The sequence below is a fragment of the Vombatus ursinus genome, unplaced genomic scaffold (assembly GCF_900497805.2).
Source record: "Vombatus ursinus unplaced genomic scaffold, bare-nosed wombat genome assembly UNPS02009770.1, whole genome shotgun sequence".
NCBI lineage: Eukaryota > Metazoa > Chordata > Mammalia > Diprotodontia > Vombatidae > Vombatus > Vombatus ursinus.
Window position 1 is genome coordinate 17,312,170 of NW_020949548.1, and position 15,016 is coordinate 17,327,185.

At 39.9% G+C, this 15,016-nt stretch overlaps 1 protein-coding gene across 1 annotated transcript in view; it reads right to left on the bottom strand.

The window, feature by feature from the left end:
• Positions 1-14,025, bottom strand: part of SOX6 (SRY-box 6) — a 364,739-nt gene extending 350,714 nt beyond the window's left edge. The window contains exons 1-2 of the mRNA XM_027852618.1: positions 13,988-14,025; positions 13,656-13,896 (exon numbers count right to left, since the gene is read on the bottom strand). Coding sequence (XP_027708419.1) covers positions 13,656-13,892 — 237 coding nt within the window. The 5' untranslated portion in view covers positions 13,893-13,896; positions 13,988-14,025. The remainder of the gene's footprint in view (positions 1-13,655; positions 13,897-13,987) is intronic.
• Positions 14,026-15,016: the final 991 nt, after the last annotated feature.

Here is a 15,016-nt window from a genome sequence, read left to right on the forward strand (position 1 = left end):
ATGGAGTAGGAGCACAAGTCCTTCCAGACTGTTTCTGACCTAGCAATCCCTAGTGAGCACTTTAGACTTCTGCTCTGAGGGCTCCTCCTGCCCTACAGTCCAGTCTTGCCATCTCTCTTCCTCTTGCCCACCTGAGTAGTTTTCAGTTATATATCAGTTCTGTTATAAAAATTACTGGGCCTAGGCAAGGCAGCTAATGTGTTTTAACTCTGGACACACCCTTCCATCTCAAATCTTGACATACACTCCCAGAGCCCACTGTGGATTTGCCAAAGTCATGTGTTGCTATTCAGGAGCTGGATGAACAGTCAAGCTCTTTCTCAATAATGCACTGGGGCAGCTGGAAAGGTCACCTCTCTGAATGCAGACTGCTTGCCCTGGGTCCTCAAGGCCCCCCAGACAGATTCACAAATCTCCCTTTCTCCCCCTGCATCTTGTTTCTCTTTACCCTTGCACAAGAAGGTCGTAAGCAAGAGGCTTTGCTCTGCTTCCAATAGGTTTAATGACAATGATGGGTTTAATTGGAAACTCTTTTTCCAGTAAATTTTATATTACATTTCTTATTGCTCTGATCTAAGCCCACATGAATCCCAGTTCAAAGAAACAGCAAATGATTCCTTTTGTGAGTTTGCTAGCAAAAAAGGCCAGATTGCTTAAAAATAGAAAAGAAAGAAAACTGGGCAGGAAAATAGAATGGGGGGGGGGGGAAGAGTACCTAAGTTTGCCATCCTTTCCTTGCCTCCAATGCGTGGTGAGTTAACTGTGCAGCCATATCAAAAGGCAACACAAAATGTTGGCAAGCCTAGAGACTTATGGCTAGTAGACTTTTAAATGCCTGGCAGGACAGAGCCACCTCTGGCCTCATGAACATTATTCCCCAAGGAAAATTACCTAAACTATTTTGGGAAATATCTAATCCTAAACTTTACAGCACAAAAATTTAGGAAAGACAAATCAATGACAGTGAAATAAGACAAGATCAGAGCATGGTAAAAGATAAAGGCACAAGCTTATACTAGGAAAGGCTTAGAGAAAAGACGTATCAGGATATAAAGACGATAGATAGGTAAGCAGGCAGGCAGGCAGACAGACAGGCAGACAGGCAGGCAAATATGAGAGACACAGAGACAGACAGAGAGAGAGAATACAGTTGTGGGCTATGTTTTAGCACAGAATTTAAGAGCAATAACCCAATTCACTCACAGTTCACATCTGCTTATCCCAGCTATCCCAGTAATCAGGAAGAAATAAGTAACAGTTTTACCTAGAACTAACCAAAAAAAGTCATAGGTGCAAAGGATTGTCATAAAAACGTAATAGCTGATCTTTCTTCCTCAAGGTAAATGAAACTCTCTCTAAGGCATTCTGTCTCTACTCAAATAGGACTCATCCTTGAGAAAGCTATGAATTAAGGAAAGGTTTATTCAGGTCCTGAAAGCATGCTGGTGCTTAGAACCAGATTTGAGTTATCCTGTGATGAAAGCAAATGTTTACAGAATCATTTGCAATCACTTTATTAAATAAGAGTTCCCATTTTCCAGAGTACTAATGAAACAGGGACAAATGAAACACATAAATGTTCATTTCTCATTTCTACCTGATTGTAAAAGTTTATTAGCAAAGGTTTCTAATATATACTTTGGAGTTTAGAATATGACTTACCCGGGGATATTAATGGAACTCAATTTGTATTGCCTTTAGAAGAAAAAAAAAAGCTATTGGGGTCATGGGAATGTGGTAATACCAAAATAATACTAACAAGGATAATACACTAAAGAATAACTGTCTCCCCTCCCCCTTCCTCTTTAAAGCTGTGTTAACACAAGGAATAATAGACTGAAGTTTTTTCTTCTTTAAAAAGGTTACATTTATCTTGGAAAGCAGGAAAAAACTTTTGCAGGCTGAAGACAATCAAACAGTGGGATAATTTGCATATCAAGGTAATTAAGGCACATTCATTAGAGTCGTTCAAGCAAGATTAGATATGTTCATGGAAGGAACAGAGGAGGGTCTCTCCTGCTTGATGCAGGTGGCTTGACTCAATAATCAGAGAGGGCCCTTTCAACCTGATCATCTGGGACTCTGAGTGAATGATGGAAGGTTCATTATGTTAAAGTTACCTTTATTACAAACAGACCCTTTCACGCCAAAAATGGAAAGGGATTTTAAGGTGGCAAATAGTCTCAGATTCTGCCTCAAAGCAACATGCTGCCTTCTTCCCCCATTCACTGCTGCTCTCTGCTCCCGATCTGACCCCCAAATAACTAGAAGGAACCTTAGAACATAAGAACACAGATTGTTAGGGCTAGAAGGAGCCTTCAGTAACTAGAGCACATGTAGTTCACTGGGTTTAAATCGAGAAAGGACCTTAGGGATCATCTAATCCAACCTTTCATTTTTACAGATGATAAAAATGAAGGCTGATGAAAATTAAGTGACACGCCAGGTCACACAGGTAGTAAGCTGTAGAACTGTTACTCAAAGTCAGGTTCTCTAACTCTAAATTTGAATTCCAAACTCCTAATTCCCAATGCAACCCTTTTCAGAGGATCTTCACCTGGGATCCACATACAGAAGGTCTGTGAACCAGGGTAGGAAAAATAAATACATCTTTATTTTCACTAACCTCTAATGAAAGTTTAGCATTTCCTCTAATTTGGAATGCAGACAACAAACAAACCACAGCAGTATTAACATTACTTGTGACTTTGTCACCAACAGATATTACAGATATTTTCATATTATAATTGTTTCAGACATCTCAAAGTATCATTTAGATTCCTCACTACTTTTAAATTACTGGAGTTATTTCACTTGCTGCTGGATCACATGCGATCTCACAATCTTCCTGTCAACAGATTATAGTTTAATATAATTGGTTTCCTTTGTAATCCCACATATTTTATTTTATGCATTTAAAAAGTTACTCTGAGAAAGGTCCAAAGGCTTCACCAGACTCAGCCAAAGGGGGAAAATCCATGACATAAAGGAGGCTAAGGACCCCTGTACTACAGCCAACTGCTACAGACTTGAATCTATTTCTTGAATAGCCTATACAAACCATTTGATAAAAAACGATAGTATTTCACACCTTCTATAGACCTCCTACAGTGAAAAGTGTAAGACTGTGTATCACTGTTAGTCTTCAAAGACCATATAACACTCCCTCACCAAAATGTTGCTGAGATGCCTGGCAAACCACATTGCTACATTATAGGAAACTATCTTTTGTTACTTTATTTGTCTGGAGGAAATGATAAGTAGAGAATGCATATATTCATCAGAAACCCCTCAGACCCTAGTACAGAGGTAACATTCAGCTCTAACCATAAAATGGTTTGGGGCTTAAGATTTTTTTTTAATGGAGTAAACAGAAGGTTGTTTGGATTTATGAGCATACTTTTTCAAAAAGAGCTTTTATTTTTTTGGGTGGATTGCACTAGTCATAAGAAACAAAGCTTGAGTGGACTGGGCATGATTTAGTTTTAGTGGGCCCAGAGGATCCCATCAAGCCCTGATGTGATTATTATAGTATACATAGTGGGGAGCCAGCACTATGAAGTGGAAATTACATAGTACTCAGGAAACCTGGAATCCGATTCTGGCTATGCCACAGACTGTATGACCTTAGAAAAGTCCTTTTCTCAGCTCTCTAAGCTTCCTCTGCAAAACAAGGAGGTTGGACTGGGTGGTGTCAAAGGTCCTTTCTAACTATAAAAAGTTTACAATTCAATGAATCATATGCAACTATACATTTCTAAATAATTAGCAAGAAGTGACCCTTCTTAAAAGTGCTGGAGACCCCATATATCACAAGCTACACTTTAGCCTTGTAGCCCTGACTGCAGAAGGACAGTGGGCAAAAGCAGAGGTCAGCAAAGCCAGCACTGCTCATGTGTTCTGCAAACAGAGTATATCAGCAGTACTGGGAAAAATGAAAGAGAAACAAGACATTTATGAGACATAAAGGTATCACATAAAACCAGAGCAAATGAGAAGAATATTGGCTGAATCCCAGCATAGATAATCCTTATAAACATGCAGGAATGTTGTAGGCTGTAAGCGAATGTCAGTAATATAGTACATTAAGAGATTCACATTACATTCAGTGCTCTGCTAGCCCCAATCACTGGATCATATACAGCCTAGACGATTAAAATAAAAACAAACCTGGCATCTCATCTCCCCTGTCTCCTTGAAGACATTTTGTGTACACAATTTTATTACGCTGAACAAAGATACTAGGGTCTGATTTTCCTTGAGCTGTCAAAGTACAAAAGAAATGCAAAAAGTCCTTGCCCAGATCTAGCAAAGTGCTGGATTTTATCTTTTGGCAGGTGCTCAATAATGCAGCCCACATAATCACATGTTAATGACTGGAGTGTGTTAATCAGCATGCATACCTGATTCCTCTTTGCCCAAGAAGAAAAAACAAAAAGCCAAACTATCTGAGAGCACGTTCTTTCTACTTTGGAAGGCAACATTGCCAATATCCCAGAAAGGAGGAGGAGGAGGAGAAGGAGGAGGGAGAAGAAAACTTTTCCCCAAGTACCTTTGTGAAAACTGACCTGTTAGGACAGCTGTGAAAGCTACAGGTAGAATTTACTATATACTTAAAAAGAAAAGCAAGCTATGTACCAGAGAGTTACAGTTTCACGTGCAATCCTCTATTTCTGTTCCACTAGGAATATGAAGGTGCTCATTTTGTTGTTGGTGAAGTTCAGAATAAAAAAAAATTAAATAAAAACAAACAAGGAGAGTAAAAGATAAATCTTCTTGTTGTGTCATTTCAGTCATGTCCAACTCTTCGTAACAACGATAACTGGAGTGGCTTGCCATTTCCTTCTCTAGCTCATTTTACAGATGAGAAAACTGAGGCAAACAGATTGGTTAAGTGGCTTGCCCAGTCATACAGCCCATAAGCATCTGAGGCCACATGTGAACTCAGGACAAGGGGTCTTCCTCATTGATTCCAAGCCCAGTGCTCTAACCACTGAGACACTTAGCTCTGCCCCCCCCCAAAATAAATAAAATAAATTACTAAGTAAATCAATAAAAGTGGCCTGTTAAAGTAAAATTAATGGTAAAGTGACAGAAACATTTGTGGTAAGAAAGGGTACCTGAGGTTGGGGTGGGGGTGGGGGTGAGGGGAAGGGCCCTCCTGTGTCTACCAGCTCTATTAAAATAATGTGCATTTGGATTTTTTTTTTAAATTTAAAACACTGTACAGATTTAGGGAGTCTTTTTAGAACAGCCACAAGTTAGCCATGTGAAAATACAAGAGATTAATATATGAGCACTAAACAACTTTAATTGGCTATTTAGTTATCTACACAAATACACTATCTTGCTGGTTGTCATGCAAACAAAAATGCTTTTTACATTGATTTCAAATGTAAATAAATTTTTGTCACCTCAATTGCTAACCAAGATTCAAAACAGAGACTGCCATACTGCCATGTGCTAGTAACAATTTAAAGCTTTAGGCAGGGGTGGGAGGGTGGACTCTGTGTGTGTGTGTGTGTGTGTGTGTGTGTGTGTGTGTGTAAATCTCGGGGCTTTCTGAAATAAAAAGCAACTCCCTTTGTCTTCTTCAGGGGAATGGCTGCCACACTTCAGATAGACAAACACTCCCCCCTTATTTCCACCCCTAACCCTAACTTTGGGCCAAGTCAGCACCAGCTTCCCTTTGGACCTTCCCCATCTGCTTGGAGACAAACTCTTCAGAGAGGAAATGTAATAGCTAAACTCTTTGCATGTCTGAAACTCACCTGGTCTCTGGATTCCCTCCAATGCCACAAAGGACCAATCAGGTATCTTGAAAGATAAACCTGGGTCAAGATTCAAATGAACTTTGGATGGCTCAAGGACTCAGCTGTGGACCATGACAGGCCCTCTCTCCATGTGCCCCAGCCTAGTGGGAATTCAGCAATCTGATATGTTCCCCTTCAAGCCACAGGTACAATCCCCAGAAAAGGTAAAGCAAGCAACTGTACTTGGGTACTAAGGAAATAACTAACCTTGCTAACAACTGGCAACAGGTCAGCTTTTAAACTCTTAAAGAGGGTAACCAGATTAAAAATCTTTAATTTAAAGACTGCCACAAAGTAAGGCCTGGCTAAAAAAGATTTCATCCCTACTGAAAATCCTTGGACTGTGTTATCATGGAGTGACAGGAGTCCCTTCCAGGAAACAGTCCAGAATCCACTCCGGGCTTTTTAGGACTCTGTCAAGTGAACTGTATGAAACAGTTTGGAGTTGATTAGCAACTTGACTGGACTGAGTAGGAGGGGCAGAGAGTAGATGCTGTTTGCAAGCAGAGAAGCATTGTTCCTGACAGTTCTTAATTAATTAGGTATGTCAACACTCCTGCTTTTGCTTGCTCTCTATTGCAACAAAAGGGCATTACTGGAACCATTTATTTACAATGCGAAAATGCTTTTAGACTAAGAGAAGCCAAAATTTAGTCATAGCAATCTGATCATTTTGATGCTGGAGCTGAGAAACTCTCAGGTTGGGGGAAGGTAAAGCAGTGATGAAACTCATTGATTAAATTGGGATTAATACTGATGTAACTGATGATGTCATTGTAAACCAAATAAAGGCAGAATTGGGTGCCTTTGAGTCTTTGTATGGATACAAGTTATATCACACACACACACACACACACACACATACACATGAACATAAGCTTCTTGAAGGCAGAGAATGTTTCTTTGGGTTTGTCCAGGGGTTCTACATGGGGGAATGCACTGGTGCTGCACATAGGTGCTTAATTAATGCCTGTTAAAATGAATTTGATTTTTTTTTTGAGACTTGGTCTCCCTAACTCATCCAGGCTGGAAATACAATGGCCATTTAGAGGAGCAGATTAATTTAATTGAATCTCTTACCTTGGTTCACAAACATCAGCACCAAGGCTTTAAAGCACATTTTACTATGTCCCACCAATACTCACTGATATAGATGCTCTGGGTACCATGGCTATGATACTCTCTTCTGACCCATATGTCCCTTTAAATGGTCTTCCAGTAACTGAAACTCAACATGTTTAAAGGAAAACTCATCATCTTCATTCCATCCATCTCTAGTCCCCTCTCCCAAAGAGAGAGAGAGAGAGAGGGAGAGACAGAGAGAGAGAGAGAGAGAGAGATTTGTCATCCCTTCTCAACTTCCCCGTGCAAGTAAATGACACTGCCGTCACCCACTAACAACCTTGGAGTTATTTCCAACTCTGTTTTTTCCCCTTCTCTCCTATTCCCACACAAGAAGTCCCATTGAGTCTTTTTGTTTTGTCTCACAAATCTACCCCTTTCTTTTCATTTCTCCAACCTCTATATTATTTCAGGCCCTTGAGACTTTATGCCTGAATTATTCCAATAAAGTTCTTAATTTTAACCCTGCCCTTCTCTGTGCAACATCCTTCACTCAATGACTGCTAGACTAATCTTCCTAAAACACCTTTATTGATCAAGTCATTCTTCTGATCAAGAAATGACAATGATCCCCTCTGATGTCTACTTCATCAGAACTTCTTGGCTTAACCTTCAATAGATTCTAATAGTTGCCTCTTCCCTTCTCCCTTGCTTCATTTCTAGCCATTCCCTGCAGCAGCCGCTTTGCATGTAGCTCTGTTTTCTCCTCCTCTCTACTGATCCTCTTCCCTTTTCACTTTGAAAACCCCCAGGAGACTGTCCACAACAGACCCTGCCTGACCTCATTGCCATCTTTGCCACTCACCGTTTGCTATGTTCTCACTGGAGAGGACACCTATTTGCACTAGCAGACATTACTGATCTGAATAAGCATTATTCAGGTGTTCTCAGAGTGTTTCTGTCTCTCCAAATAGATCACAAGGGCATGTCTGATAAAAGTTGCATTTTCTATGTTTAATACGATTGTGCATGTATAACCTATATCAGATTGCTTGCAGTCTTGGGTAGGGGAGGAAGAGAGGCAGGTAAAATTTGGAACTAAGAATCTTATAAAAGTACATGTTGAAAAAAGAAAAAAAAATTTTAATGTGCCCCAAAAGTTGCATTTTCTTTTTCCTTTGGATCAAGGGCATCTAAGTATAAAGGTTCGCTCATAGCAAAAATTCAGTGGATATTGCTGCCTAAGAAGCTTGTCAATGAACACTTTGCGTGGCAAGACTTCCTAGAGTTGGACAGGCTGATGGAGGTCGGGGGAAGACCAGGATGAGAACGTGGCCAAATTCAGAGAGGAGATTGATACAGAGAGGACAAGGCCATACTTTCAAAACTTCTCCAACACATAAGGGCACCAAATTAATTCCCACAGCAAGTTCAGGCAGAAAAGTAAAAGTTCAGGGCTCTGATAGGTAGATAATTGGGGGCAAAAGCCAAAAACTGGGGGCAAAGTTGGTATTTGTCTCCCTGTTTCTCTGCTGACATGAACTTCAGGTTTGCTTCATCAATTCAATTCAACAAATATTAATAAAACATTTATTTTCTGCTTGTTTAAGACTTTCCTCTGGGTGATAGACCACAGGTACAGAATGAGGCATTTGTTTTTCATAAAACAAATCCAGTTTGGTAATGCCGCTAGAATACCTACTGGCTATACTCTTAGTTTTAGAGCCTTCCCTCTATTGATTATGTTCATTTTTCCTATATGTAGGTTGTTTATAACTAGTTGTTTACGTGTTGTCTTCCCCATTAGATTGTGAGCTCCTCAAGGGCAGGCAGGGTCTTTTGCCTTTATTTATATCTCTAGTGCTTAAGCATAGGGAACAGCTTATAGTAGGTACTTAATAAATGTGTGTTGACGAGCAGACTGAGAGCATGTTAGACTTGGCATCAAAAAAGCCCTGAGTTCCGATCTTACCTCAGACTCATCCTAACTATGTAACTAACCACAGGTAACTTCTCTCAGCCTCAGTTGCCTCACCTGTAAAATGGAAGATTATACTAGCATCTACTTCACAGAGTCGTTGCCAGGATCTAATGAGATCATGTGTAAATTGCTTTGTAGACCCTAAAGTGTATATGAATGCTAGCTATTATTCTAATAAATAGAGTTCTTTGTTATAATAGTGGAAGCTATGAAGGGAAAGGTGGGGAAAGAACAGCAATGTTGTTTTGTTTTGTTCTGAACTCTGTGCTACCTCAACTTTGCGAGCTATCCTTTAGGAAGCAAACTTTATTATCATTATTATCATTATTGCTGTTGTTGTTGCTGTAGGCCTCTTTCATTTCCAACAGGTAAGGCTATATGGCTTATAGGATTTAGAGCTAGAAGAAATCTTAGGTTTCCTGCAGTGTGATCCCATTTCACAGAGAAGGACACTGAAGGTAAGAGAGCTAAAGCGACTTACATAAAATATACATATACATATACATATACATATATATATATATATCTTAATGAGTATACCCTGGTTTTGAACTCAGAGTTCCTTTTGTGATGTCACACTATCTTTCTAGGTAAATACCAGATCTCCCTTGTAATAGGAAGGAAAGAAAGAAGGAAGGAAGGAAAGAAGGGAGGGAGGGAGGGAGGAAGGGAGGGAGGGAGGAGAGAATAAGAAAGAGAAAAGGAAAGGAAAAAGATGAGAGAGAGAGAGAGAGAGAGAGAGAGATATTCATTCCGTGGTCTGTATTTCTGAAAAGCAAAATTCTTCCTGAATATAGAAGATAAGAGAGTACTGACACCTGCTCTTCTGACTGCCCATGAGCACAGGGGATCACATAAGGCATACAACACTAATAAAAATAGCATTACCAAAGCTGTCTGTCTTTTAAAAAAAGAAGTGCTCGTCCCTCCATGCCATTATTTCACATGAGCTAACCCCAGGGTTAAGAGGATGAACTGCTATAGAAAGGAACTGTGAGTTTCATTTCACCATCCTATCCCACCTTTACACTTCACATCAATTTTTAAGCAGAATTGGATTAAATGTCTACCCAAAATTTTACTTGGCTCTAACCTCACCCTCCCTACAAAATAGCCTATCTGCAGCTTTTTGACCACTCTCTGAAACTTGTTTTTTCTTCTCTCTACAGTAAAGTCAAGCAGACTGGTGATCTGATTCCTGCAATTTTAAGTTACTGCAGGTCTGACGTTGCACTGGTTACACATTGCTGCATCTATCAAATGAAACGGGAGCACAAAGGGAATCTCCAAATGCAGCTGCTATTTCCCATTTGTTAAATCCTTTTATTACACCATATAAGTACACAGCTGGGAAATACTATAGAGTGGGAGTTAAGACAAAATATTTTGGCTTCCAGACATTCAGAATTCACAAAGGCCCCAGTGGAAAGCAATGCTTGATATCAAAAGGGAGGGAAAGTTTGAAAACATTTCTAGCCAATATGCTTTTTTTGATGATGATGTATAATGTACTTATAGCTTTAAAGTAGTCTATATTACTATAAATTTTATTTGATAAAAATTTTGGAAATAACTGATTTCACGTATTTTTTTTTAAAATTTCAAATCACAAAACAGTCTGAATTTCTAAAGTCTGAAGATGAATGACCAGAACAGGGACCACCCCCTGCCAAAGCAAAAACAACATACTCCACGATACAACTCTATTGGAGTTGTGGCAGCACATTTTTGACTAATAGAAATAGTCAAATTCTCACTAAAGAAGTATAACTTTGTCTTTCTCCCATCTCAATCTGCTAGTAGAGAAACTTCCTGCTCAGGACTTTTGTAAAATTTGTTTTTCTTTCAACACTTGACTTCTTGACAACAAAACTAATGGCCATACTATCCTGCCATCTTGAAAAAAGGATTCATGAGAAGTCAACCAAACGAGGCTCAAATTCAAAACACACTCCACTGGGGAGCATGTCTGAAACCATTTAACATTATCATTTATTATTCATTGATTATTCAATACCCACTGGCTCCATGGCCCTCTGCTAGTTGTAAGACTCTCTTCCTTTCTCTTTTTCTTTCTTCCTTCCCTTTTTTTTTTCATGATGAAGGGGAAAGAGCTGTGGATTTAGAGTGAGATGGCCTGAGGCAAACCTTTGCTCTTCTAAGAATTAGCAACTAGTATTTCTATGGCTCTTTAAAGTTTTCAAAGCACTTTAAAATTTTTATATTATCCAATATTCACAACAACCTTATGAGATGGGTGCTATTATTATCCCCATTTTACAGATGAGAAAACTGAGGCAGACAAAGGTTAAGTGACTTGCCTTCAGTCGCACAGCTAGTAAGTGTCTGAGGCTGCATTTGAATTCAAAATTTCCTGAGTCCAGGCCTAGAACTCTATCCATCATTCCAGCTGGCTGCCTCATACTACCTGAATGACTTTGGACAAATCACTTCTCTGGGTCTTTGTTACATCACCTATAAAGTGAGAGCATTGGACTTATGATGTCTAAAGTCCCTTTTAGGCTCTCCAGGCTACCATTCTTCTGTTTCCCTTTCCGGCTCCCTCCCTTACTCTCCTCCTCTCCTCCCAGTCTCCCTTCCAGTGGGATGCAGTTGCCACTGACCTAAAGCAATGTGGACCCTAAGGGAGAAAGGGGCCCTGGTGTGGTAGTTGTATCTCTCATCACTACATGTTCTCAAAGCAATTTGAGGTAAACTTCCAGAGTCTACAGCTTATTAATATGTGTAAACCACATTTAGGACTGGGATCAACCTCAGTGATTTCATAATTCATTTGCTCTCAAGGCAGAGGAAGTTGAAAGAGCCTTGAAACTACTATAGGTAAGAAATCAATAGAAGTTGGAGTGTTTTGAAATGATCTCCCTTCAATTGGATATGCAAGTGACACCCAGAAGTCAATTGAGTCCAATGCTGTAGACATTCTCCTAAGGGTAAAGGGAAGAGAACAGCAGTGGCTAAAGCCTTGCCTTTTCTCTCTTGCTTTTGGGGTATGTGGTGATCCAGGCATCCAATTTTCAACAGAACACAATGACTAAGAAAGCTTGTGCCTGAGCCTTGGTCAGGAGAACCTGAATGTGGGTCCTAACCCCACCCTTAACAAAGGTAATAACATTTTTCTAGAACTTTTACGTTACATCACATAGATATTATTATGTCCATTTTACAGATAAAGAAACTGATACTCCAAGAGGCTGAGTATGCTGCTGATGGTCAATCCACTATGATGTATCTTCCAACTAACTGCCCAACCTATGCAGAAATATACATCCTCTGTTTCCCAATGATACATGCCTGACCACGGAGAAAGAAAGTTTGCCTAATAAACAACAATGTTAAATGGTTGCAGACATACTCCCCAGTGAAGTGTGTTCTGAAGTTGAGCCTCATTTGGTTGACTTGGGGATATCTATTGAGATGTTCCTTTTCATTTTAAGACTTCAGCTTGCCCAGAAAAAGTCCATTCCCCAATCTGTGAAATGAACATATCACTAGCCCTACTCCTGGCTGATTTCACCATAACCCTGGGTGTGTCAGCAGCTAACTTGTGTCTGTAAAAATACGTAAAAATGTGAGCCATGTGGGTCCCAAAGCTATCGAATGTGGGTGCTGTTATTATCGAATAGAATAATTTCATTTGCCTCTAGAGGCACCGCACAAAAGTAGAAATGTAAAAGGCCTAGTGAGAGGCAGTGTTACCCAGTGGACAGAGTGAAGGATGACTTTGGCCTTGGGAGACTGGGACTGGACTATAATCCTCCCTCAGAAAATAACCAGTACTGTCCTCATGAAGAAATCGGTTTGTCTCCCAGGACCTCAGCTTCCCGGACTAAGAAGAGAAGATAATTATACTTGCAGCGTCTTCCTCTTCAGGTTTGCCATCAGAAAAGCGTTTTGTAAACGTTAAAGCCGCAAACAAAAAAGCAAGTTATTCTTATGGTGTTGGTAGGACGCCAAGGTTTTCTAAATTTCTTGAGATGCAAAAGTCTGTATTCCCATTTCTTAAAAAATAAACAGAAGGCCAAAAATGCAGAACAGGGACCACAATTTCTAACCTAATGAAGTATACTGAAATGTCAGTCAGTTCCAAATATTTTAAAAGGGAACATTTTAGATTTAAATTCAGTCATGAATATGTTCTCATATTAATTAATAGGGTCTCTTTCGATACTTGGAGATGGTGTTCAACCTCAGAAAGTCCCACTGATATATGGCATGAATCTGCAGTTGCTTCTGCCTCCGGCAAAACTCCTCCAGCCTGATGGAATAATACTCAGGAGCTTTCTGTGTCTCTTTTAAATTAATACACAGGTACATGAGCTAGAAATGCTTCATTATAAATCAAACATGACCATGGAAGAGTATGATAAATACCTCCATCTCCTCACTAAAGATCTATTCTCCATATGACCTCATTCCCATACATATGATTACTTAACAAGATTACACAACATGAATCCATAGCCACACTTCATCAGACCATTACTTATACTGTGATCTTCCTGAGTCTACCTCACCCCTGCTCGTGGAGGGAGATGAGCATGCCCTTCAGAACTGGTGAAAAGCTGTTGACAGGTCAACCTGGCCCTGCACATCAGTTAAATATCAAACCATCCTCCTGTCAAACATTGTCTGGTCCTCACCACTTATCAGTGTTGTAATAACTATGTGCATGAGGTTGTGCTAGGAGCTGTATAAAATGGCCAGCATTTGTCACTTTTCCTTAAAAGACTCCTGGGTCATAGCTGACATGAGGTCAAGCGTCCTGGTCACAGACTTACCATTCTGTGCTGGGCTGAGATGACACTGTCCCAGTCAGCATCTTGTTGAATGGTGGTGACAAGAGTTGGTAGCTCCTCAGAGTGAGGTTTGTTGTGCATGATAGGGTGAAGAGGCAGGTGGGAGGTCACGTGCTGGTCACTGCCCTCTTCCTTTTCCCGAGAGGACAAATCTTGGGTCATCGCTTCCTCTCCATCAGCTGCACAGGCAAATGGAGAGGCGGCTTGCTTGGAAGACATTCTTCTGCAGAAGGAAGAAGGTGGCACAGATCAGCATGGACTGCTGGAATCACAGGAATAAAACTTGCACAAGTTCTAAACCAGCAGTTACTGACCTGGGTTCTACAGACCCCCAGTGGGCCCATGGATAGAAGTGGGGGGTGGGGGAGATCTGTAAACTTAAGTGGGAAAAAATTATTACAACTTTATTTCAATATAATTGGGTTTTTTTGTCATCTTACGTATTTTATTTTAGGCATTTAAAAATATTTTTAGAAGGGGCCAACTTGTAATCCCAGTAACTAGCATAGTAACTGGCACAAAGTAGGTACTTAATAAAAACATATTGATTAATTGATGGACCAACTGTATATTTCTAAGTCATTTCTCCCAATTGTAAGATGGGCATGAACTCAGGAGAAAAGGGAATTCAAGCTTGTCTTACTGTCTCCATTCAAATCAAAGCAACAAGCACTTAAGCACAGACTCCTTGCTAAGCACTGATGTGGGAGGTATTGAAGTGACAAAAAAAAAAAATGAAATACTCCATGCCCCTGTAAGAGCTTATAGCTTCTCCCACTTTCTGACCTTGGGCAAGTTATTTAACCTTTCTGGGCCTCAGTTTCCTCATCTGCAAAATGCTAGCATTGGATTAATTAACCTCCAAGGTCCTTTCCAGATCTAAATCCATTGTACTATATAATATGAACATTCTACTGGCAGGGGAGGGGAAGGATGCACCATCTATCCAGATAAGTAACTACAAAATATCCATCCTTTCCTTGGATAGCTACTGAGTTTTCATCAAAATTCTTCCTATACTTTATATTCTCTCTGAGCCCCAATCTATCCACAAATGGGTTTTTAAGGAACAGCTCTGGAGTTTGTACCCATCTTTCCCCAGTGTCCAAATTAGTCAGCTGTGAGCATGATTTGAAGAATCCAAAGGCCTAAATTCCTCCAATAGCCTTTGTAAGAACCAAATTATAATCACAAAGAAAGGAAGTCTATGCAGGGCCCTTAGGAAATTTAGCCAGGGAAGTAAATAATTTACTATGGAAGTCCTAAGCAAATCAGATTCTTGAGTTCTGATTTAGTTTGTGCCTTCTATTAATGAGTTCTATGCTTAATGCTTTTTGAAGCCA